The 25861-nt window shown below is 42.1% G+C and overlaps 3 protein-coding genes across 8 annotated transcripts in view; 2 read left to right on the top strand and 1 right to left on the bottom strand.

Annotated features, from left to right (window-relative positions):
* LOC122996899 (signal-induced proliferation-associated 1-like protein 2) overlaps positions 1-17466 on the bottom strand; it is an 87154-nt gene extending 69688 nt beyond the window's left edge. For 3 of the 6 annotated variants that reach the window (XM_044372691.1, XM_044372694.1, XM_044372696.1), the window contains exon 1: positions 17084-17466. The gene's annotated coding sequence lies outside the window, so the exon portion shown is untranslated. The remainder of the gene's footprint in view (positions 1-17083) is intronic. The other 3 variants (XM_044372690.1, XM_044372695.1, XM_044372693.1) reach the window with 1 other exon arrangement.
* Positions 17467-17860: 394 nt separating this feature from the next.
* map10 (microtubule associated protein 10) lies at positions 17861-20579 on the top strand. Its single transcript, XM_044373437.1, has one exon. It carries the CDS (start codon positions 17989-17991, stop codon positions 20449-20451), a length of 2463 nt encoding a protein of 820 aa, XP_044229372.1. The 5' UTR covers positions 17861-17988; the 3' UTR covers positions 20452-20579.
* Positions 20580-22127: 1548 nt separating this feature from the next.
* ntpcr (nucleoside-triphosphatase, cancer-related) lies at positions 22128-25861 on the top strand. Its single transcript, XM_044373438.1, has 5 exons — positions 22128-22235; positions 23082-23244; positions 23336-23438; positions 24350-24559; positions 25132-25861. Exons 1-5 carry the CDS (start codon positions 22202-22204, stop codon positions 25207-25209), a joined length of 588 nt encoding a protein of 195 aa, XP_044229373.1. The 5' UTR covers positions 22128-22201; the 3' UTR covers positions 25210-25861.

The following is a 25861-nucleotide window of genomic DNA, read 5'->3' as shown; positions in this document are numbered from 1 at the left end:
TGTCTGCCATCGGGGAGTCAATTTAGCAAAATGCATACAGCTGCCCCTTAATGCACACAACCCTCTCCCTCCCCCTGTGACAAAGCCACCAACAGCTGAATGAGACTGCAACATTAGCATATGTAAGGAAAAGTAGGTGGCTGTGCTGGGTGGGGGGAGAAAAAACTGCAGGGTGTTGGTGGTTGTTGGGAGGGGGTGGACCGTGACATTCAGCGCTCCTCTGCCTGACAGGAAGGACGAGAAAAAAAGAGGGGGGGAAAAAAAGGGGGGGAAAGGCTATTGTTCCCGAGAAAAGATGACCAGGTCAAGCTTGTGACCTTCCAAGTTCCTTGCGATGGCTGACATTTGGAGCTGCGGGAGATGAAGGAATCCATTTATCCATGCGCTGTCCTATGAACTACAGCCTGGTACAAAGGTCTCCCTGACAAACAGAGCTAGCAACCATGACCACCTTAAACACACTGAGATAAGGGGAGAAACACACAACCGAAGAGGGGGATTGTCTTTCAAAACTGATAATCCCTCTATCCATATGCCATATGCTGAACTTGCATATTTTTTACATTCGGCAGAAGCCAGAGCAAGAGACAGGGGGGCAGGCAGAGTATGGAGAGGCTGTAATGGTTCTCAGAGCAAGTAAGACAACGTAGGAGTGTATGAAAACAGGACGTCATCTCTGCAGGGTGCTACTCTCCGGTGCTCCATCGCAAACAGCTGCAGACCTACACATGCCAAGTTGATCTCAGAGAACTAGCAACAACAGACTGACTGATGTGTCGCCTCATATCTTCTGAAACAAATTGCATTCAAACACACCACACAGTATTTGATCAGTTGGTGTTTGTTGATGCCAGTTGTTTGAGGTCAGTGCATTGTATCACAGCCCCAATGAGGAGGTTAGGAACTCATACTCGTGTAAGGTTTATGGTTTAAATCTCTACATCAGCCAGTTAAATTTGGTTGTGGAGAAGGATTAAACAACGGCTGAGGCACCACTGAGCAAGGCACTTTTACTCACCAACTGCTGCAGAGGAGCTGTTGGATGGCCGACGCTAGAACACTGCAGTGCTGAGCAACCATTGGGTATGAATGTGAGTAAGTGCCAGTTTACGCTAGAAAAGACCTGGTTGGTATGACATGTCGTCCAAACATGTCAAAAGTCAAAATTGTTTATAGCTTTTCCACACGGCTGTGAAAAGCAGGCCATCATAGAGAGGGACAAGACAATATTTGTTTAAATAGGTGGTAACAATGCACATATTCAGACAGTCTCTCTTGCACAACATTCATAGTGTTGCATTCAGTTATTCACACGCAATGAAATAATTGTGTAAGAGAGAAGTTTAAACCCTGTCAACTCTCTCACCTCCGCAAATTTCACCAGTAGCTATGAGAGTTGGGTGTGAACGTCGGATTGTCGCTTTCAGAAAGTTACAGAAATTACAGCCCTTTCCAATTGCAACGTTGGGAAGGTGTGTGGCAACAGGGTTTCCAAAGCCTTTGGACTGTCCGACAAGCACTTCTGATTTCTGAGTGGCACCTTACATATGTTTACTGTATATGAGGTAAGTTATTTCTGAGGAAGTCAACCTTCCCTGGACACATAAAGGCTAAATAAAGAACAACTCTGAGGTAATTGAGTTTTGATGATATATTTCTCCTCTTGTATAGTGCAACATAATTGAGTTTCACTGAACTTAATTGGAAAAAACACTAAAACAGTGTCATTCCAACCACTTCCTGATGACTGCTTTGCTCTGTCTGTTTCTGGTTGGAGGTAGGAGCATGTTAATAGCAGGAAATGACAGACTTTTTAATCAAGCTGAATGAATGGCAGCAAGTACAGGTCTTTGTGCCACATTAAGCTTTGATCCAGCCTCTGCAGGCAGGTTTCTCAGCTTTGATTTAAGTTGAGGGGAAGGAAAGAGTTTTATTTGAAGAGTGGGAAGCCCCAGGAGGTAACACTTAAGAGTTCTTGTCACTGCATCCCAGCAAACAGACAAACTATTCATCAGCCTACACACATGTGCAGCAGGGCCTGTGGAGAAACACACAAACCCACAAACACTGCTCATTTGCACATGGACGACCGGGTCTGATGGGTAATTTACATACCAAGGGTAGTCATTACAGAAACGGATACACATACAGAACGACCCACATTCACAAACGCTAAAAAAACATCTTTAACAGCTCATCTTTCTTTTTTTTGTTTTTTATTTTGACATTTTTGCCTTTATTGGATAGTGGGCAGTGAAGAGGCTGACAGGAAACAAGGGAAGAGAAAGAGATGGGTATGACATGCAACAAGGGTTGGCTGGAATCAAACCAGGGACAATGCATTTATGTGGCATGCACAGTAACCATTTGGCTACCAAGGCGCTCCTAACAGCTCGTCTTTCAAACGCTTCACAAAAAGTTTTGACTGATCTAAAGAAATAAACATAGTCTTTTGGGAATTTGGTCAATAGTCAACAACACAGCCATACTTAATTTATTTCACTCACATAGAAATGTAAACACAGTTTTTTTGTTGATTCATAAAAGTTTTTCTCTGTCGTGACTAAGAGTTATATTTTTTTTCAGAAACTTTGATATGTATCTGCTTTGGAGTAATGAAAGGTTTGGCTGCATACTTGAATGGGCTAATGTTAATTATCTGTGATTACTTAACATACTATGATTCCCAGCAGAGAAGAGGAGAGGAGGTCACTGTGCCTTACCAAAAAATATTCCCACACATAACCCCTTGTAAAACCACAACTCTTTGTTTTAACACTTCTGTTTTTGTACAAATTAAAGAAAATTAGATTTAAACATGTTAAGTATCAAGTTTTGCTCTGTTGGGCAGTTTTGTTACTTTTGGACAGACCCAGGCCAGCTGTTTCCCCTTGTCCCAGTCTTTATGCTACATAAGATAACCATCTCCTGGCTGCAGTTTCCACGTTTAATGGACAGATATGAGAGTGATATCAATTGAGCATTGAGCAGAACCTTTAGACACTTCAGAGATGATTTTGGTGCCATTTTTACCATCATATTGGAGGTAGGGTTAGATAGAAGACGACAATAGGACAATAGTACTGTCAAAAGTGTAATTCTTTACCTGTCCAAAATGAGTCAGATCCTTCTAAATATACACAGGACATTGTCTAAGCAATTTCTAGCAAAGCGATCCTTTATTGTCTCTGTAGTGGAGTTTATTTTTTCAGGAAAACAACCTTGAGGCTGATTCTTTTCATGCTACGGTCAACCTGAAAAGACAACCAAACTCAACAGGGTAGTGTGGAAGCCATTGGGGCTTGCTACGTAATTATAGTACTAAACAAGTTAAAACAGCATAATGTGGTAAGGAACAAAGGCTTTTGCCTGATTGCTTCCACCAGGGGACATTTAATAATCCACAGAGAACGTAAGGCACCTGTATCCGCTTAGATTGAGCTCTCTTTCACGAGGCTGTGACGATAGCCAGGCATGTGATACATTTGCTGTCCAGTATTTTTAGTCCTGCTGATAATGGCATGCTGTGGTAAGACAAGTTTCTCCTTAGTTATGCAGAGCGGGTGAGGAGCTGTTTAGGGAAATGGCCTGTTCCTCCTGCGGAGAGGAAGGGAGGAATAGCAGCTGGCAGGCAACAGGCAGACACAGCATCTCTGAATGTCACTTCTCCCTCTATCTGCCCCCCCCCCCCCCTCCTCCGCCATCCTCATCTCTCTCCCCACCTTCTCTCCTCCTCTCAGTTTGTTCTGTATCTGTTGTCTGAATTCATCAGAGAGCAGGAGGCTGAGCTGCCTCCACTGTCCTCCCATGCCACTCCATCTCTGCGACAGAAGAAGAGAGTGAAAGAGAAGGGGGTAGTGGGCACATGAGGTGAGGGGGTGGAGAGTAAACAGTGGCTCGCATCCCTCTACATTGTTGCTAGGCAACTTTTTCTGCACATGACAGCCATGAGTGACAGCAGACCTCCCTTCAGAACAAAGACAGAAAGTTGAGGGAGGGAAAGGAGAGAGGAGCAGAGAGCAGCACAGAGATGAGCGGTGTTCCGGTGAATATAGGGAAAGAAGCATTGTTGAGTTTCAGGCAACATGAAGCAATATAATGAAAATTTTCGACAAAATCTGTAATCTATAAAGAACATGTGAAAGAGGTGATCTCACACATGCAAGAGAATATCACACACATATTTCAAATCAGTGGTTCGACCATGTGGTCAAGGCCTGCCAAAGGGTCGCAAAAAAAATCGGAGGGCTTCAGAGATGATTAAACGCAGTCTTATTTTCTTTTGAATTACTGCACGATGACCTCTTTGGGCCTATTAAAAAAAAATTAAACTTTGATTGTGTTACTGTAATCACACTGCACAGCTGACTAATGAATACATTTTTGAACACTACAACATCGCCAAAGGCATGTTTGGATATCTTGTTTATATTTTGAAGTTTTTCACATGCTCTGTCATTACCAATGAACATATGATTAAGATCTGTAAGAAACCCCTGAGGCAGAGTACCAGCATTACCACAACAACCTACAAACTATACTTTGGCAAAAGTTGGCAGACACCAATGGTTCCGGCTCAGCACATTTGTGTGCAGCACAGATGACGTGCTTCATCCATAGGGCAGATAATAAGGGTTTTAGACGATTGCAGGGGCTAAAATTAGCACGTGAATAATAATCACTGGCCAGAGAGCTGCTTTTCATTGGAAGTTTGGCAGGGGAGAGTGAGCTGGATGCCAGATTAGGGTGCTGCTCGATGGATGTGTCCAGAGGTAGCAGGCAGGCAGGAAGCAAAGGAAAGTTGACACTGGAAGCCATACCGTTAACAGCAGGACAGCAGTATGGGCTGTGTTGCCAGTGCTTTCAGATGACCACAGAGGATGCCAGATGCCTGCAACATGGCTGACTAGAGAAATGGAAGGCACCACTACAAACAAACAAGCAGTCTGACAAGGGGTATATTCATAAACGCATCAACCTGTTGACATACTGTAGGTATGCCCAGCGAAGATCTGAAGAAAAAAAAATAGAAAAAATGAATCTAAATACAAAAAATAAAACAATAACAACAAGAAATAGCATCATGTCCGTGGCCATCTGGAGCATATGTTCCACTACAGCAACTTCCTCTTGTAATTAATGAAGTTCTCCAAAGGGAACGGTCTGATTAAGTGAAAACTTTTCTTATTCTCCACAGGCCATGTTTCCACAGCGCAGTGAGAAGTGGCTCTGATACAGTTCCTGAGAACTAGGCGGCCCTGGTTTGTCATGCAGCTGGCATCTCTTTTATCGAGTCACTTTCAAAGCCTTTTCCCTACAAGTGGCATCAAAAACATCTGTTCCCAGGGCAGCCACCCACATGAGAGATTGCCCAGTCCTAGCAGGATGGCCTGCAGATGTAGGCAACAACCGACATGCAAATGTACATGTAAAACCCCAGACAGCAGCCACACCGTGACAGTTAGACAACAATATGCCAAAAGTCACAAAGGGGGAAGGAGAGGAAATGAGAAAAGACAAATAGAGAGTGGAAAGATAGGGACTGAGAATTAATGGCTACATAGAGGCAAAAATGACTGAAAAGGAGAATGAAAGGAGAGGTGCTGAATAACAAGAAATGATACTGTAGGTTATAGTGAAAGAGGAGTACAATAGATAGTAATTCCGAGCCAGTGTCTCCTGGCCATGTTGAAGGATGTGCAGTGGTACTTTAAATCCCAGGCGGCAGGCCAATTTGACCTCCATCCTGTTCAAAGCAGTCGTGGTAGTGGAGGAGCCTAATACCTGATGATGTAGAAGTAGCACAGCTATATTGAGGCTGCCGTGTCCAGGGTGTATGAGTATGCCTTAAATGTGTACTTTGCTAGTGCTCAGAGCAGTGTAAAACACTGTGCATCATTAAAGGAAGTGTGCTTAAGTACTGTCCACAGCCCTGTAAAGAGACTGCTAGTGGGGGGGGGGGAGTGGGTAGAGGGAAGCAATGGGAAATGGTCCGAGTTATTTCCATTCCCTCAGCCCGTTTATTAAAAAACATTATGGGAGTAAGGTTCAGTTCTCACGGAGGAGGAAAGGAATCGGGAAGTGAGTAAGAGTGAGAGACAGGAGAAAGTGAAGGAGTGAGTGAAATAGAAAACGGAGGAGGGGCTGCAGAAATGCTGCTTTTAGCTGTTTTCTCTGGAAAAGACCTTGCGCTGTGTGTGTCCCGCATTGTGCAGTTCTCCCTCTGGCAAAGGCCACAAAAGCCTCCATTTATCTCTCCTGAGCATCTAGCCTTATTGAGAAAAGGCCCTGAAAGGCAGGCGGCCATCACATGTGCCATGGTGACATGATTTCCCCTTGTTAACACTTTAGGCTTGCACCCAGAGTGCACCCTACACAATCTCCACCAGAGTGAGGGATTACTCCTGCCGACAAACGGGCAAAAAGTAGTACATCTGTTCTATATATTTGCATTTCTTTGGTTGAGATCACAATGCACCACTTGACTCGATGGAAAGCGAACATTCTCAGTCAGGCGTGAGAAACCCACCCCATCAATGAGGCCTTTTTCCACCCTTTGGTTTCTTTAACCGGGGTAACAGCACATCACAAGGAGCAGCTTGCACAAAACACAATCTGTCAACTCGGAGACAAACCGGGCCAGTTTATTCATGATTCGCTCTCATCAGTTTCTATTTACTCAGTGTTCTTGGGAGTAGAAAGGCGACCAAGTGCAATTTTAGGACATTGCAATGTGTGCTATTCAGCAATCTGCAGCTCTAATTGCAGAGTGAGAGGAATTTTCTACATCTCTAGCATTGAGGCACAACAGCTGCAGCTGGCATGGCATGCGGTGGGTGTGTTTAAGGGAGGTGTGGCATCTAAAAGGGTGTCAAAGACTAACCTCCCACTGAGAGCCACCCACACACGTGCACTCGCACATAAATGCACGCAAATGCTCGCAGTCTAACATGCACAGACACAGACAGGTTCCCTTAAAAAAAAAAAGATACCAAAGCATCAGGGGGAAATACTGCGCTCCCCTCTCTCATACCACTCATCAGCACATCCTTGATCTCACTGATTTAGAGAGGAGTCAGCTGCCATCAACAACAAAAAAAAACCCACACTCCAACCAAAGATACCCACATCCCATTCCTCCAGTCAACGGGTCATTATTATCCCCTCCTAAATATCTGTGTATACACGCATGCAGACTGCACATAAACCATAAAAAGCGCGCTGAGAGGAGGAAGCGTTGTGAATGCCCTTGCTCTCTTTTTGCTTCCATATCTCTCTATTCTTGTTCCCACCTCGTTACATTACCATCTTACCATCCCCCTTCCTGAATGCTAAATGGGGGGAAAGTGTCCAGGGAGATAAGTGCGGATGAATTCATCCCTTCCACCAGGAGCCAAGTGCACTGATCCGACCCGACGTGAGGGCCCCCACTGATCAAGTGACCTTTGACCTTTAGATCCGATCGAGGCCAACGATCTGATGAGGTGATCTCATGAAGGGGGGGGGGGGGGGGGGGGGGGGGTAGTGCTAGAATGGGGAATGGATAGAAAAACAAATGTCCCAACAGTCATAAGAAGTACGGTTCTACAGCATAAGGCAGCGTTTTCTCCTAAGATAACTCACTGGTGATGGACTTGGACGTCTCCTTGTATTAATATTTATGCAATTCAGAATGACATAAAAAAAAGAAGCCGGAGTTAGATTCTTTAATGTACTTCCACCTCACTCAAGCAGAGATCAGGCACAAGATGAAACATGTGCGCAGGAAAGTGTCTGTCCTTAATCACAGAGCTGGCCAGACTTTACAAAAGCATCCCAAATAAACACAGATTTCCTTATTCCTCACATCCTTATCTCTAAACTGCAGCAGGCTCAGAAGAATGTCACCAAGATGGCAGCATTCGGAGAAAGCACCAGGCGCTGGCAGCTGTACAACTTGCTCTCGGGGTCACCAACACGGCGGAATGACTCATGCAAAGTCTTGCTTTCATTTTGGTAGATTGCAAACGCAGTGTTATATCCAGCAGGGTTTGATAAGGTGGATGACACCCACAGGCCACTGCTATAATTATGTGTGTGTGTGTGTGTGTGTGTGTGTGTGTGTCAACCTGCCTGCTAATAAGAGATACAGAGAGCTCTTTAATTGAAGTCTAATGGGTAATATTTGCATCTGACCTTGAAACACCACCTCAGAAATATGAAATATTTGAATTCCCTTTAGTGTCACCCCTGAAACAGTGCAGACAGTAATACAATTCAATACTAAAATCAATAAAAACCACCGTTTTCCAGAATGGGACTCCCTGGGGAAAAATCTTCAAGCAGAGGCTCATAGCTAAGTGTGTGTCTTTTTCAGGATCTATCACAAGCAGTTTGCAAACCCATCACACAACACATTATAAATCTAGCCACGGGCATGTTGTTGACTCTGCAGCACAACAACAAAAACGCTGAGGTGACAAAGCTATAGTGCAGCGGAAATTCGCGAAGTCAACAAACAGAGCAGTATAGACTTACCAGGGAATAAGCTCTGTTCGTGAAGAGTCTGGGGAAATGCAAGAAGTCTCCTCAGGGACCTGAGACTCAGAGGGCCTTTCAGTGAAAATTAAACAAAATGACAGGAAACAATTAACCTACAATCATTTCTCTCTTTACACTCCCCCAGAAAATGTCAAATGTCACCACCTGAGAGAAAGGATCCTCATGTGTGACCCGATGAGAATCAGTGCGTTTACATGCACTTCAGTAACCTGATTATTGTTGGCTTTCGGCGGTAACCTGATTTTTTTTAGAGTCATGTAAATGAGGAACTCTGTTTCTTTAATCGGGGAAGGGGGTTGGGAGCAATCTGGTTTATACAGCTAGATTTGTGCTGGAGAAATATCAATTACGGGCATGTGTACATTTAATTATTGAAGTTTTATGTGTACATGCGCATGACAAAAACTGCAGGCCAGGAAGTTATCACTTGTGGAGGAAGAAAAAACAAACTTTCGAATTCCCGCAAGTATACTAAAGTAAATATATTACAAAGTAAATCCATCAACAAGTTGGAGGCTTTCTTTGACCTCTGACCTTTGGTGTTTGTGTGCTCCATCTAAACACAGATTATCTTGAGATAGATGAGAACAAGTTCAGTGTAATTACACAGCTGCTCCTGTGGTCAGATACACAGCACCTATCCAGCAGTTATGTGTTTCGTTGTGTTTTGGCTCAGGGTCTGTTCAGCTCAGTGCTGAACTGTATGTGGCCCTACAGTCCTGTTTACATTTCAGAGAGCTTCCACAGGCTTCCAGTAAACATAGCCCGGAGAAGGTAAGCACTGAATGAACACACACTGTAGCTGCTAGGCATTGTAAGAATTACTTATACAAAGACCTCTTGTTAGGATTCTAACATAGTGTCTGGGACACTGTTTGCCTGAATGCGTTATGTAATCTCCTTTTCCTTTCCTCCCTCTTCTTTTAAGGCAGTAAACCCATATAAAGACTAGCATTCAGTGTCAAATGTGCTGGCCCTCTGGCTCTGGATCCCACAGTGTCCCACCCCCTGTGGCTAACCTCCAAACATCCACAACAGCTTTCAATACACTTCAGTGGAGGGGAGGAAGGGAGCAGTTGATCTCCTCCACATTGACAGACAGCACGATTACAGAAGCAGGAAAAAAGAAAAAAAAAAATCAGGCCACTGTCACTCCAGATCATTATCTTTCGTCAACAGCCTTTACAAATCGCATAAAAGGAAGGCTAGTCAAAATGATGTTGCAAAGAAAGAGAAAAAAAAAAAACAAGTGAGATGGAATATACTACTCTAGCTTCGAATTAGCTCTGCTTGGCTGAGCCAGTGCTCCTTAAACACATCATACCGCCGCTGCAGCCCCAAGTACAAGGCAAGGCCAGGCCGACCGCCAGCCCTGCACAGTTCAGCTCCTCTCCGCTTTAGCCTTCCCTTCCACTTTGTGTAAAAGGGTTTCCCATACACACCAGTAACCCCAGTATCTCAGGCTTGTCTAAAATAGTCACAGACTCCTACATCTTAGCTAACAGCAAGTTACAAGAATAGGCCAAAGGCAACATCATGTAGAGGCATTTTTGTGCTTCAGTAAGTGGATACAAAGGCTACATAGTAATGTCCTAGTTTAATGGTGTGCATAATTCAAAAGTACATTCTGGACAGAACTACAAGAGACGAAATATCTTTCAAGGATATCGACAGCAGTATAATGTTTATTTTACCCAAACGAAACTCTAGGAAATGAAAAAAAAAGTTCTTGAAAGAATGTCGTAATGCCTCTAATTTCTTTTATCGGACATTTGCTGTCAAATTAAAGAATAACACAATCAGAATGTTCTTTCACCACTTTCAGATTCTTAGTGAAAATAAAACTGCAAACGCTCCAAGTTTTGTTATAGTTCTGGGATTTCCAGAATAAACCACACGTTCAGTAAACTAAGCTCATTATCATCTGATTTATGGACCAGTGGAAACACAAACAAGAATAATATCCTCCTCCCAATATGTTTCGTAAGCGCTTCTAAAAACACAATGACAGACTACAGACCATGACTAGACTTTTCTCATTTGTCTCATGTCAGAGAGCTGGCAACATGAAAGGAGCCAAAAAAAAAAAAAAAAAACAGACACTTTCTCACAATTGATAAAGGACTGTTTAGAAGAAAGTTCCTTCCTGTTAAAAAGGCTGATACGCTGAAACGTTCACACACATTCCTCACACTGCTGTGCACAAAGCAGAAGAGGCCAACTCACAATAATAACAAATCAGCCTCTAGCAAACAACAGAGCGGTGTTATTCAGCTACACTTATATACTACCTCTATGTCACCTCAGTTGGCTGTTCGGATCCTTGTTATATTCTTAAAGTCTCAGTGTTCAGTGTAATATCTATTGAAATCATCCAGCTGAACTGAATTCCTGCACAACCTCACACTCAATGACATCGTGGAAGCACTGCAGTGCACTGGTGAGGTTAAGTGAAGGATACTGGCTCCAGCAGCAATGCCTCAATGGTTCACACACACACACACACACACACATACACACACACACACACACACACACACACTAAAGCTGAGCACTTTATGGCACATCTGTCACGGATCTGCTCTATTTGAGTTAATTACAATCAACCTCTATCAGAAACACGTCGGCGTACTTTTATGCTTTAAAACACCACATCCGATGGCTGTTTGCTCCTTGGTTTACCTCGGGTCAATTTGACACTCAAGGGCACAGATGTTTGCACAGGGAGGTTTAGTTAGTATTAACCAACATGTGATGACTAACAAACCAGGATTTCCATTCAGGATTCCAAATAAAATACTGTAAAATACATTAATGATCCAATAAACCGTGAGATAAATCCATCCGCTCATCATTTCATCATTCTTATTGGCATGTGATTGACTAAAGGGAGACAGGATGGAAACAAGTGACAACACATTGAATCAAACTAATACAGGTGCTATAATGTTGCATAATAATGGGTTGTATTTCACTAGTTTAGTAAATTATTTCTCACTTTATTGATTTATACATATTTTCCTCTATTTGTTCATATGATTATTTGATTTCATTATGTATTATTTCATACCTCTTTTGTATATAATATTGGCCATTTTGGAGTTCGAATATCACCTTGGAGTTTGGAGTTCATCTACACCAAGGTGATATTCAATGAATGAACAGACAGAGAGACAGAGAGGCATGCTGTCTGGACACTGGGTGTATCACCTACACCCACTCCTGTCTGCCTATTCAGACAGGCCCTTTCTTTTTCGCTACAGTAAGAAGGAGGTATGCACACCAAATCCCTTCTTATCTCCCATTGGAGGCTGGCTGTGACCAGAGAGGTCAGTTGTCCCGATTGTCTGGGCCCGCTGAGGGGAACACAGACAAAGTTAACCCCGTGGGTCACGACTGGTCCTTGGACTCAGCGGCCATCGGGTTAATGACTGGCCAGCACTCATTCACTCCATTGTGACACAGGGACAGACATGTAGACAAAACATGTAGGGAGGGTCTGCGACTTTCAGTGGCCTTTTCCCCCAACATTCCTGATATGGACACTAATGAGTTCCTAAGGGAACAGGAGGTGCAGACATAATTCGTCTTGGCAAGACACATTTTCCTATATGCTTGACTATTGCAAATCCATAATGCATGAACATGATGTTTTGTGGAGTGACATTGTTAAATAATTGGCTTGGTGAAACAAAGAGTGATCCTCCCATGCTCACAGCTCACACAAGTGGTATTTGCACTGCTGACCAGTCAGTAGAATTTGCAGTGAAAGGATCAACTACTATGTTTACTCACACTAGCAACAAGAGTAATAGATTTAGTGCAAAAATTGAAGGTTGTGGTTTGCCTCAATTTGGCTTTATGATCAAGCTGCAGATATAGATGCACCATTAACCGATGCGGGTAGATGGCAACAAGATCAAAATCTTCAGCAATAATGATGACGATGGTCCTCTTTAATAAACTGTGATGACCTACATTTCACCATTGTATCCGAAGATCAAAAGGCTTATCATTGGGATTAATGATTTTCTTTCAGATGGAAACATATCTGATAGTTACATCTGTGTTTACTGTCAGGGCTACATCTGTTACCCACCACCATACAGTAAAGATCATATGTAGATCCGTCTGTCAGTCGTGTGTGTAGATGTGAGCTTAGTCCAGAAAATCATGTGTGGTTTCAAAAGGTCACAGTTAAACAGTAAGGTACAAGCTGGTGTAAGCTGGTCATGTGATGATGTTTTCATGACCGGTGAGACAGTAATAATATCTAATGTATGGATATAACGCAATATGTCGTCACTTATTCGCCATTCGCCCCGCAACAAAAGGCTTCAAAACAGCTGTAACGAGGATAAAGTGATTAGTGAAACATAAATCATTCATTGCTCTGGCTGCAGTTATCAGATGCCTAATCTCATCTCATCCCTCCTTCCATTAACAGTCTATCTATGCATGAGCAGGCAGTGACGGCAAAGTCGGTCATGAGAGGGCTCAAACCTTTAACCTCCCCCTTTGCCCCCACATCCAACCTCTTCCTCAGTCCTTCAGAAGCTCAGCTGTGTGTCACCAGAGGTTGACAGGGTCCTCACTAGCAATGGGGCGATCAGCATTTGACTTCTGTCATTATACCATCTGCTCCATCCAGCAGCTTACCCTCCGGCCACAGCACCACTTTTTCACTCAAATGTGCTTGGCACGACAGCAAGCCACTGTATGAGTGGCGAGAGGGTGGGAAATTACAGAAGAGAGCAGAAACAAGATGTACAAGACACAAGGGAAGGGCTAATGTAAAAGCTATTTTAGCTCATTTTTTTTACTAATTTACCATTCACAAACCTGTGAACATGATAGCCATGAAAATGTTCAACGTATTCATTTCTCTTTAAAAACACGCAAAGCACAATACAGAAATCCCCTGGTGAATGCCTTTAAATGGCAGGCATTACATCTGACCAAACATCCATCCATCTGTTTCTAATCTACACTATCTACCGTGAGGCTTAACCGCATCAGTCAAGTCAAATTAACCAACGATACACCTACTAGACACAAATAAATAAACAAGAAAAGCAGCACACGAGGGCTCACACACCACAGGCCATAACATCTTGTTTCTGCGTATCATGTAAAGAGTGGAAATACAGTGCTGTGAAGGCTTACTGTGGTATCTTCCTGTGGTTCCCTGAGATGCATGCTGACATACGCCAGTGCCTGAACAAGCTGTTAAAAAACATGCAGATGCCATTACACTGATTGCACATGAGGAGTCGTATAATGTGCAGAGAGAGATGATGGACGACCCTAAGAGAACTCAACACACTGACCTTAGAGAAGTGAGTGTGTCAAGATCCTTTGGTAAACGTGTTTCATCCTTCCTCTTAGAATAACATGGGAGGGTTTATTGTTACTTTATATATTTAATGAATGGGTAGTATAGCTGGCACTGATGAGGTAGATTGTTCTAGGGCTCTAATTGATCATCAGTGTTACAAATTTAATTGATACCCCAATTCAAAAGGTCTCGACTCCTTCGTAGGAACGTCATTTTCCTATTTCCAATCTTTCTCTACACTGTACACATGATGATCATTGCTCAGTAAACCACCCACATCCATCAGAGACAGACCTGTGGTGGAACACGAGATCAATTCATTAAAAAACATCAACCTAATGACGGCATCTGTGCTTTCCCTGACAGTGATGAGTGGGCTTAAATCCTTCCATAAATCCAGACTGCAACCAAAACAAAGGCTGACAAAAAAAGACGAGGAGAAAGTCTGGCTCTCACAACAGGAGCAGGCAGCATGTGATCCCCTGTCTGCTGGTTGGTTGGTTTTGAAGCAACAGGATTTGGTCGGGGAGGCCTATTGTGACTCCTGGCCAGCCAGCCGGTCAGCCGGCCCAGACCAGACCAGGTTTCCTGATCCTCGTCACATGCGTGGGGGTGTGGGATCTGTTGGAAAGGGGGAGGGGGCACCACATGGTTTGGCATGCTTCTCTGGTACAATGAAGAGAAATACATCACCCCTAAAAAACGTGGCCTGCTTCTAAGTCTTTTTTTTCCCCCCTCTTCTCAAAATCATGACTAGTCAGAACACCAGCAGCAAAGCAACGTGGGAACAGAGACAAACAAGGGGAAAGACCGGGAGACAGGTGTCAGGTGCTGCAGGGGGAGTGGTGCAATAAGAAGCCAGAAATCAGCCGTTATTGTTAAGTAATTTCCTATGCCTACAGAAAACATCCAAACACCTCTGTGTTATGGTAATATCTTTACAGGCAAATTCTGTGTTACAAACACATAACTGTTGAAACTCTAGTGGGGCGTCTCCAAGCCCTCCAGGCCAGAAGACATCCTAAACAGCTCTGCAATGATAACAACTGGATACGGCCTGTGGGCATGTCACAGGAAGCCGTTTCTCTGCCAAAACCTGACAGGTGCCTTATTGTTCAGCTGAGTACACATTGTGCACATAACTTTATTTTGAAAGACATATCTATCCGGCTCAATTACCCATTGTCTGGTTATTCATGCAGAAGGCGCTGTTAGAAATAGATGAGAACATATTTCTTCTTCAGGGCCATCTCCACACCCTATTAATGGCAGAATGAAATAGATCTCTATTCAAACTAAGATTGAAAGACTTTCCTGGCACTGTCATTATCATGGCTGCTGAATGGGTCTCCTTCTAGGAGTGTGCTGCTGGCAGCGGGCAGGACAGGGTACCTAGACAGCCTCATTTTCATCTACATTAGGGAGGATCTTGTTTTTAATCTGTCTTTCATCTACCTCCCCCTTCAGCAATGGAACCAAAACACATTTTCCAACAGAAAATTCACCATGTCAGGAATCAAGCGAAACACTCTAAATTGAAGTATTGTGGTCAACTATATAAGGAGCAAATCCATGAATTCAAGCTCAAAGGGAAAATAGGCTAACTGATAAAAATAGGCTAACTAATAATTTACATGATGGCGGAGAAAATAAGCAGTTTTTTACCTTTTGGTGCACAATAATAGCACATTATTCACATCCACATCATGCCCGTTCAGGAGAATGGTCAGTTGAAAAATTGCCTCCCTGATGTACAGACATATGACAGCTGGAGTTAAGCCAAACATTCTTAATGTTAAAGGAAAATATATTAAATGTTATACTCGGCCATGAACATACTGGAGCCATCTTAAAACATTCCTGTGCCTACTTAGTTTAGCACAGCTCCATGGAAAACTAATCTTTCCCAGCCATAAAACCCTGTGAAAAATAATGGTGTCTTATTGATTTGAACGCTCCAGGAGCTGAGAAACTCTTTATGCTTGATCTGTTCTGATGGGAACTGTGAAGCCACAAGAACATAAATCCAAGGTACTGAGAATTAAGCAATGGAAACTTACATTTACGCTCAAGAGCACCTTGTTGTTGTGTCTGCAGCTAGCCACCAGCAGAGGAATAGACCTATTTATTTCCTTTTATTGGGAACTTAGCTATTGTGGAGGATAAACTTCCTACAGGAAGACAGCAAAGGATATGGTGCTGGAAGGCAAACAATATTTCACTTGTTTACTCTCCCAGAGGAGTATACAGTACACACTATGTTGAATGGGTCACAGGAGCAGCCAGCGATGAGGCAAGATTGTACATGCTGTGTACAAGCAGACTGCCAGATATTAGTCATGGAGAATCCAAACAACTCTGATGTTAGGGGAAATTGTTCTTTGTCTGACAAGCTCCCACTGCTACAAAAAAGTAAAGATACCTCAAATAAATATATAAATACAAAAGCAGTGTACAAGTGATTGCTTTGACCGTTATTTACATAGTGTAAATAAATGCATATTCATTCTGGGCTCCACAGAACAGTGAAATATGACCTGTAAGTCTGTGGTTCACCTACTGTGGGCATGTGAAGGCTTTATTAACCATGACCAGTTGGACAATGATACCTTTATCGCCCCCCACCGTTTCATGGAAGCACTCCACTAAACAAATTCATTCAAAAATATTTCCGTGCAAATCCAGTCCAATTAGTCCCTCAGCACGCACACACACACATCACCCGAAAATATGACGTCAGCGTATGATAGCATTTATTTGATTTAACATATAACATGAAGTAATAGTCCTTCAGGAACATGCATGTAAAATTAAATGTATTGTGCATTGAATTTCGTCTACAGGTGAGGTTAATGCTAAATAAAACAAACAAAAACGAGTCAAGCAGTCAGTGAACAGAGCTCATACCTTACATTTAAATGGTTAGACACATATATAGGCTATATATAGGTTACTGCCTGAAACATATCCTTTTGCTCTTTAATGTTTGTCGCTCAAATTACATCTGCCCCGGTGCCTGAAAGTAACTTTATCCTTTGTGTTGACTATTACCATTGATGTACCAGTGAGTTTCCATGCCTCGCTACTCTCGCTCTGTGTGTGTATGTGTGTGTGTAACGCTCCTCACTTTTAGCTGCAGCCCTACTTTTTACGTTGTTGTTGTTTCATGCTGAAGATTAAAAAAAACACACACTTGGGTCCTACCTTAGAATAAGAGCGACGTCCAGCCCAGGTTGCGAGATTGTTAACGTTGTTAGTTATCCTTTAAGGGGTAAAAAAAACCACAAAAAAACCCAGTTGTGGCTATGTGGTAGTCGGTCTCACATCTCTCTCTTTCAGTCTCAGCCTCCAGACTGAAGTAGCACAGACCATAGCGATATCCATCCAGCACCTACCTCCGTGATGACAACACGCAAGGAAAAAAGCCCCCGCCCACCGACGCTTGTAGGAATAGTCTGCCGTTCACTTTCTGTCTGCCGTGAGAAATTATTATTACAGCCTTGTAGGTTGATATTGAAAAGAGAGTAACAGACTATTGTCTACTATAGGCTAAATAGGCGAAAAAGAAGACCCTGTCATGTAAACTGTGGCCTTGTCAACACTCACCAGCAGACTATTTTAGTCTATAAGCCCAGTAAAAGCCCTACAGTGGCACCATCTGGTGAACTGCAGAAAGTTGCTCTCCCAAACTCTTCCTGAATAGATTATAATCTTCATATTCCTGTAATGTGTGTGCACAGTGTGTCATGTTTTTTGTAGTTTCCAGCAGTGTTGTCTTGCAGTTGTTCTCTTTTTTTCATTGTTTATATTTGGGGAGAAACACAATTAATACTCTTTACAAATACAAAACATACCGTATTTATTCAAAGATACAAAAAAGCGACATTATTGAGCATTAATTCTGGAATAACCCCTCACCCCCACCTCTTCCCCCTGAAACTACATTTCCCAGGTATCCCGTTGCATTGTTTGACGTAGAAGTCTTGCGACGGTTGCTTGTTTCCATGGAGCCGATGGAAGCTGAAAGCAACGAATTTGCGGATTAGCTAACAGCTAGTTTAGTTTTCCAGCCGGTTAGGGGTGTTTTTTGTGGCCATATCGCGTTCATAATGTCAGGACGACACATCAACGATAATCTAGAGACTCTGTTTTCATTCGAACTTTTAGTTGAATATATCCGAATCGAGAAAGAAACGAAAGTTTCCGACGAGCTGGCTCTTGGAGTACGACTGCTGGATTTCCCAACGCTACTCATTTATCAGCCTGAGCCGAGAGGTGAGGAATTGAACTGTCAGAATGAAAAGCGGGGAGAATACGCCTTTAACAGAGGCAAGTCTTGTGTCTTCAAAATGAACCTGCACTCACTGCATACCCACCTATCAAACAGCCCTCTCTATGCCATGCTGCTGGATGTGAAAGAAGGGATTCCCAAATTAGTTGGGACCTCCCTCATCTCACTGGCTAAAGTGATGGACAGAATCAGACAGGATGTCGCTGAGCGTGGTGTTGCTACCCCCTCTTCACATGGAGAGAGGGGGCTTGTTGGTGTGTGCGACCTCACAGGGGAAAAAATAGGATCTATATCCTTGAGTTATAAACTGTTAAGTCTGGGAGCTAGTTTACTGCCACACATCACAGAAAGGAGGGGCCCTAAACGCACCACAGTACATGGAGGACAAAATGTACAAGAAAGCATCAAGGAGAGCAATGTAACAACAAAATCATTACCATCTAACTGTGGGAAAGTCCAGGCATCCGCACCGGATGAGTCTGATGTTAGAAACAGACCATCAATAAATGAGGATAAGCAGGATGTTCATGTTGCCACCCAGACTGAACATAAGCCAAGAAGCCAAATGCCTCAGACTCTCCAAGACAGTGAAAACTGTTTTGATGAGGACTTAACTGTATTCTGCCCCCCGCACCTTTACTACAGTAATTCAGGGGGGAAAAAAAGCAAAAATGAAGGAAGGGATTACACATTATTGACACAAGACTCAGAGGCTTTTACATTTGAAGACACGTCGTCAGAGGAAGAGAATTCTCCAGCGACGGACCGGGGAGTGCAGCACAATACAAAAACGTCAAGCGACCGGGACCAAACAAGTGTGGGGACTCCAAACGTCCTCGGGGAAGCTTTAAGACAGTTGCCTCTACTAAATGCTCTTCTTGTCGAGCTGTCACACTTGAATGGACAGAACCCACACCAGCCCTTGTCTATTCATCCCAATTTAGCTTGGATTTATAGGCCTACATCCACAGAGCCTTCAGCCGTGCAGGGAAACACACCACGAAAAGCACACACCAGATCCTCACAGAGAACCAGACAGGGGGCAAATTTAAAACATCTACATTCCCCTAAAAACTGTTCTACACCAATCTTTAGGCCTGCATCTGAAGGACAGCTGAAAAACAAACACAAAGAGGCTTTGATTGAGTCCAGTAGGAAAAAGCTAGTATATGGAACAACTAAAACGTTTAATCTAAGGCTCAAGCAGATCTCTGCAGCTGCTGTAAAACGCCGTGAGTGCATGGAGCTAACACAGAATGAAACAAGTACAACCAAAGGAAAGACAAAATGTAGTCATAAGATCATGAAGTCCAGCAAAAGAAAATCAAAATTAAATCAGAGCTCCAGTCTGGATGAAAATATCCAGACAGTGATACAAAACATCACAGCAGATTCAGCGCTACAAGATACAAACACACTAAAACAGAGAAACATGCATGCAAATAAATCTGTGGGGAAAGTTCATGGTAAACAAGACAGAGAATCTCTGCAAATGTCTGAAAGGCCTTCCTGCTCTGAAAGAGACATAAAGTGTATTCACATCCCCAGAGTGGAGAGTGACAGTGTTGCCCAAAACAAAGACAACTCTGAGCATCACAGTGAATCTAATCAATCACAATCTGAGTCTGACAAGCACAGACAGAAAATTGAATCTTCAGCGAGCAGCAGACACAGCAGCCCAAAATCTTTATTCTCGGACTCCAGCGGGGAAGGAAGTGAGGAAGCAAACTATGCTGATGACTTTAACAGTCTTGAGCCCAGTGATGCCTACTCTCCCGACCCCGCCAGCAGTCCTGAGCCCGCTCGAGCCAGAACTCCAAAGTCTCCAGTTCGCCTTGACTTCCGCCATTCTGACTCCGGCTCTGAATGCGTCCAGAGGAGAGCAGTCGTCCCTGTGCCCGTCAAAGCATGCAGCTCTCCGCATCGGGTTCTGAGGGGTACGCACATCATACGACCTCGAACCCAGGCCTCGGCTCTCAGCTTTTCCTCTGATGACGGTGACAGAGATGGGTCAGCTTCTGTACGAACAGTGCACTCCAGAAGATACATGACAGAGAGTAGCCAGACGGGAGCAGAAAGCGTCAGGTCATCTAGAGGTCAGAGGAGTGAGTCGACCAAGAACAGCGGCCCAGTTCGAGGATTTTCTGCCGAATCAGTGTCTTCTTTTGAACCGCAGGAGGCAGAGGAACTGGAGGATGAGCTTGGATCTCTGGACTTTAGAAAAGAGTATCAGCATATCTCTGAGCTGGTGGCCAACAAGCTCCCTGGTTACACTATGTAAATTATAGTAAAATTAAGGCTTTACTTGAAACAAGTGCAACATATGAGTAGCTTTATTGTACCGTAGCAAATTTCAGTTTTGATGTCTGACAACTTTTTTTTTTTAAATAAAAACAAGCCTTTGTGGAACTAATGTGCTACAGTTAATTCTCTATCACTCAGTTAATAGTAGGGTATTGGTCATTTGCATAACGTATTGGAGTCTTTTAGTAACATATAAGAGGATGATAAATCTCTCTATGGATGCTGTTTATGCAAATCATTTTTAAGCTCCCATTTCCATTAGAGTTGTCACAAGTCAGAAAATCTGCTGGAGCTTACAGGGCAGCTTCTGGTTTCATGGTATTTCCTGTAAATACCACCCACTGCTTTGCATTTTCTTTCTCGATACTATTTGATAAGCAAAACAGGGACAGTTAATCATTCATTTTAAGACTGGTGTGGCATGTTTTTAGTTTCAGTGACTTGAGTGTTTTCATTTTAAGCAACTTTATACGTCTACTCCACTACATGTCAGAGGGAAATATTGTACTTTTTCCTACTCTACATTTGACAGCTTTTGTGATGAATAATGTCGGAGATAAAGATTTTACATTCAAAAACATACAGTATGATGAGCTTATAAAATATGATGTATTGTTATACAGCAATTAAACAACTCAAAAATATAGTTAAAACTAGTTCTGCTTTGACCAGCTACAACTTTAAACTGCTGCTTAAATGAATTAATAACTATAATACAATAATAATATAACACTGGCTGGAGCCATTCTGCATGATTACTTTTACTATAGATACTCCGAGTGCATTTTCCTGATAACATACTTTAAGTAAAATTAAAAATTCAGAAATTTCACTTGTAATGGAGTTTTTTACACAGTGGTATTGCTCATTTTATTCATTTATTATTTTTATTTTTATTTTTATAAGTGTATGAATACTTTCATCACTGCTAATTTGTAACTTTCAAGTTATAGAGTCCTGGTTCCATTACACAACTGGATATTGTCATGTGGTGGAAAGTAACTAAATACTGAAATAGAGAAGTACTGTACTTAGGTACAATTTTGAGGTATTTGTACTTTACTTGAGTAGTTTCAGTTTATGCTGCCATACACCTTATACTATTGGTCCAATAAATTTTAGATGGAAATCTTGTCCTTTTTTCTCCACTGCATTTCTTCCACAGCTATGTTTATCTCTCAGATTAAGATTTTATATATACAACATATGATCAGTGTAAAAAAAAAAAGCATTGTTATAGATAAAACTACCCAAAAGTACATAAAGCAGTTGAAATTGGGCAACTATCATAATAATGCATCAATAATAATGAGCCCAGAGTTCAACACTAATAAAAGCCACTCCACATAATAAGTACTTTTGTTACTTTAAATATATTTTTTCCATTACTTCTGTACATCTACTTAAGCAAAATTTTGAATGCAGGAGTTTTATTAATGATGGAGTATTTTTACAGTGTGGTATTGCTACTTTAACCTCAGGAATATCTGGATGCTTCTTCCACCACTGATAATGTCTGCAGTTTTCATAGTTCATTCATTATGTTTAACTGAATGCTATGATTTAGACCTATTCAACATTTTTTTTTACAGTTACTGCTGATGTTTCATTTGCTCCTTAAACCAAAGGAATCATTGAGAAGTTCTGGAGTCGAGTGACTAGCGCGCATGCGCAAACTCGGTGTGTACGGAAGAGCTGCAGCAGCATGGTGAACGGTGTCAACTGAAATGATAAAACACGTTTTCTTGACAGGACCTCCAGGTAACTGTTTACACCCAGTGGGCTCAGTGCAGCTGAGGCTGTAGTCGGTGTAAATTCAGAACAGTCTGTCGGCTATCTTAACCTTGAGTGCTAATTAGCAAGCTATTAATAAATGATATTCAAGTGAGCTAACTTTAGCTGTTTTGGTCCAGATAAAATCAAACGTAATCGGTAAGTTTGTAATGGAACTACGCAGTTATGCGTAGTTACGATATTAAAGAATATCACTTTTTATATACGCAATACCATTATTGCTAACTACTTTGATTTTGTTAATATGAGTCAGTAATTTCTATTCAAAGATATTTGTTTCTAGCTAATTTTAGAAGATTTAAAAACGTGATTGTGGTAACAACATAATGAAGAGGATACAGAAAACAAATAAAAATAATAATTAAATTTAAAAAAAAACAAAAAACAAAACTATATACCTTAAAATATTCCCTGAGCCAAGCCTATTTTTTCTTTAAAAAAAAAAAAATATATATATATATATATTTCATTATTTAAATTTCTTAATCACATGTATTACCTCTACTGTTGTTTCAACTACTTCTTTATTTTCTTATTGTTATTTTTCTTTTTCTTTTTTCTCCTCTTAGTCCTTTTTTCTCTCTTTTATTTTGGGATGTTGGGATCGTGGGATGGGGGTACACAGTAGTTATTGTAAAGTTGTTTGATCTTTCTTTTTCCCTCTTTTTTTAGAAGTAACTTGTAAGGAATCACTATTAACAAATAAAGAGTATTTAAAAAAACAAACAAATATTTTGCAGTCATGGAAAATTAAACGTCATTTACAATAATGGTATGTCAGTTGTTTGACAGTGTGTCTTGTTTTTGCTCCAGGTGTGGGGAAAACCACTCTGGTTCAGAAAGCCTGTGATGCTTTAGTGTCATCAGGAGTGGGAGTTGAAGGATTTTACACAGAGGAGGTCAGGGAGGGAGGCCGGAGAGTTGGCTTTGATGTCGTCACAGTGACGGGAGCGAGGGGCCACCTGTCCAGAATCAGGTAGCAGCGTTGGTCATCCTATCCAAATCAAACTAGCTGCTCTCTTTTATCATGCTGTTTTGAGTAACCCTAACGTCACTTCAACATACAGAGACATAGCTGGTGCATCTCATGGCAGAAGGGAATACACAGTTGGGCAGTATGTGGTTGATTTGCCTTCATTTGAAAACCTGGCTCTCCCCCTCTTCAGGAAGGTAAGACACCAGTCTTTTAAAATTACCCCCATCAATAGATCACAGAAAGCAAAACACTCCCCCCACTTAACAAATCATCAAACCTTTGATTTTCTCCAAACTGATGGAATAATTGGAAGCTTGCAAACACATAAATTCCAGAGTGACATTTTTAGTGTTCGTGGTGCCGTCTGGCTGTCACTGACCGTGATTAATCCAGCATGTAAAGTGAGCCCGGAGTGCCGCCTACACATGTGCTGTAAAGGAAGGTGTCTATGCCTTGGCAGCACGTATACCACTTTCATCTCACTTAAGTGTTTCTGCAATCACTGCAAACCACCCATTAGGTGTAACATGCATGCACTGTCACAGGTCATCCATCAGTCAGTGAGATTCACATCCACGATTTCACCAGTGAAGCCTATTTCATCTTTTTAACAATTAATGACCAAACTGAACTGGTCTACTTTAATTTCTAAATTATAACCATCATCAGCTTTACATTTATGCATGCATTGACAGTGCTCTTGCTTAAAGGACCAGAATGTAAGATTTAGGGTGATTTATTGGCAGAAATGCAATATAATATTCATAAGTACATTTTAATTAGTGTATAATCCCATGAAAATAAGAATCGTTGTGTTTTTGTTACCTTAGAATGAGCCCTTAATATCTACATAGGGAGCGGGTCCTCCTCTATGGAGTCCGCTATGTTTCTACAGTAGCCCAGAACAGACAAACCAAACACTGGCTCTAGAGAGGGCCTTTCACGTTTTTTTGCGAGTTTCGCAGCCACCGTAGGTTCTCCTACACGCTTGGAAGGGGAAGGTGAGGGCAGGGGTATTCAGTCGGTTACAATCTGCAACCTCACTGCTAGATGCCACTAAATCTTACACACTGGTCCTTTAATTCTGACACCCCCTCACCTCCAGGTAGGGTCAGCAGATGGGGGCGGCAGGAAGGTGTTTGTCATTGACGAGATTGGGAAAATGGAGCTCTTCAGCCAGTCATTCATCAGGGCAGTGAGGCAGACTTTAGATAGCTCCTCCTGCACCGTGCTGGGCACCATCCCCATCCCCAAGGGTAAACCACTGGGTCTGGTTGAAGAGGTGCGGAGCAGGAGAGATGTCAAGGTCTTCACTGTGAGTACAAATACAAGCACACTTGCTGGGAAAAAATAGATATTTAGGTCACTTCAGGAGCTTGTAAGTCCCACAATAGCTATAGGACACTGTTTACACTATTCACTAGGTCTTAGGTCGGTCTGCTCACTAACACAGAGGGGGCATGCCCCACATTATCCCTCTCCTATAGCAGGATTAACTCTAAATCATGCGTGACTGATTCAACAACAAAGGGTGGTCTCAAATGTCAAAATAATTTATCACGGAAGACTCAGTTATGGATATTGTCATGCAAAATACTCACCATGCTGTGCTAGTTATTACAGTAAGCAAGGTTATGGGTCAGTGTAAACATTTTCAGGAAACATATGATGGGTAATTTCATTTATGAGACAGTAGGTCAGACATTATGTATTTACAACATGTGGTTTAACAAAACGGACACTGTTCTGTGAGGCTTTAAGACATTTTTTATCACATTTCTCATGTTATTCATCTTTTGGCAGCACTGATAAATGTGTAAATGTACATTATATTCATTACTCGTACTTATCTTAAAATGGTTTTTGCTTATTTCTTTTCCCACTTAGGTGTCTAAAGAAAACAGAAATGCCATTCTACAAGATATTCTGTCAGCACTACAGGACTGTCTAAAACCTCCAACCTAACGTGGAGATTCAGAACCACTAAAAGGGGAAAACCCTGCAATTCCTGTGTGTGTTTCTGCTGACAACATGTTTCCATGCATATACAGTACAAGCGCACGCAGCCAGGCTACTCAGTGGATCCACACACGCTTCACGACAGGGTTGTGACCCAACCTAAAGGGCATCCCGAGCTGCTGGAAGAGTTAGTGTGTCACATGTACACAATTCATTTCTTTTTTCTTTCTCATACTGCCTCAAAATGGATTGCATGCTGAATAATTGATTATGAGATGGAACGCAGCGGGTTGAGTTGTTCAGTTAGTGTGTAAATACCCCCTGTGCTCTCAGAGTCAAGCGCCCGCTAGTCCTCAAAACAGCTCTGTTCTATTTTTAATGCAGCTGCTGACCATAAAGATTTACCTCCAGCAGTCATTTTGATTTGTTCATGAAGACAAGTGGTGTTTTTTTTTTTTTTTTTTAAATGGACCCTGCTCATATGTTTAGTTCTTTGCTATGTGAGCCTCCTTGTGTTAGTCTCGTCTACATGTGGATGTACTCATTGAAAATCAATCAATATTTAACGGTGTGACTATGTCCAATCTTTTCATGGTTTATTCATATGATAACATGAACAAAAAACATTTGAAAAATAAACAGATGTTGTCTTCAGTTA

Source organism: Thunnus albacares, chromosome 14 (assembly GCF_914725855.1).
Source record: "Thunnus albacares chromosome 14, fThuAlb1.1, whole genome shotgun sequence".
In the NCBI taxonomy this organism is placed as follows: Eukaryota; Metazoa; Chordata; class Actinopteri; order Scombriformes; family Scombridae; genus Thunnus; species Thunnus albacares.
Note: the sequence above shows the minus strand (reverse complement) of the source record. Positions and strands in the feature narration are given on the sequence as shown.

Coding starts and splice junctions, on each gene's coding strand:
- map10 (XM_044373437.1), top strand. CDS start 17,989: ATGTCAGGACGACACATCAACGATAATCTAGAGACTCTGTTTTCATTC.
- ntpcr (XM_044373438.1), top strand. CDS start 22,202: ATGATAAAACACGTTTTCTTGACAGGACCTCCAG. Junction 22,236..23,081: donor TTTCTTGACAGGACCTCCAG/GTAACTGTTTAC, acceptor TTTTTGCTCCAG/GTGTGGGGAAAACCACTCTG. Junction 23,439..24,349: donor CTCTCCCCCTCTTCAGGAAG/GTAAGACACCAG, acceptor CCTCACCTCCAG/GTAGGGTCAGCAGATGGGGG.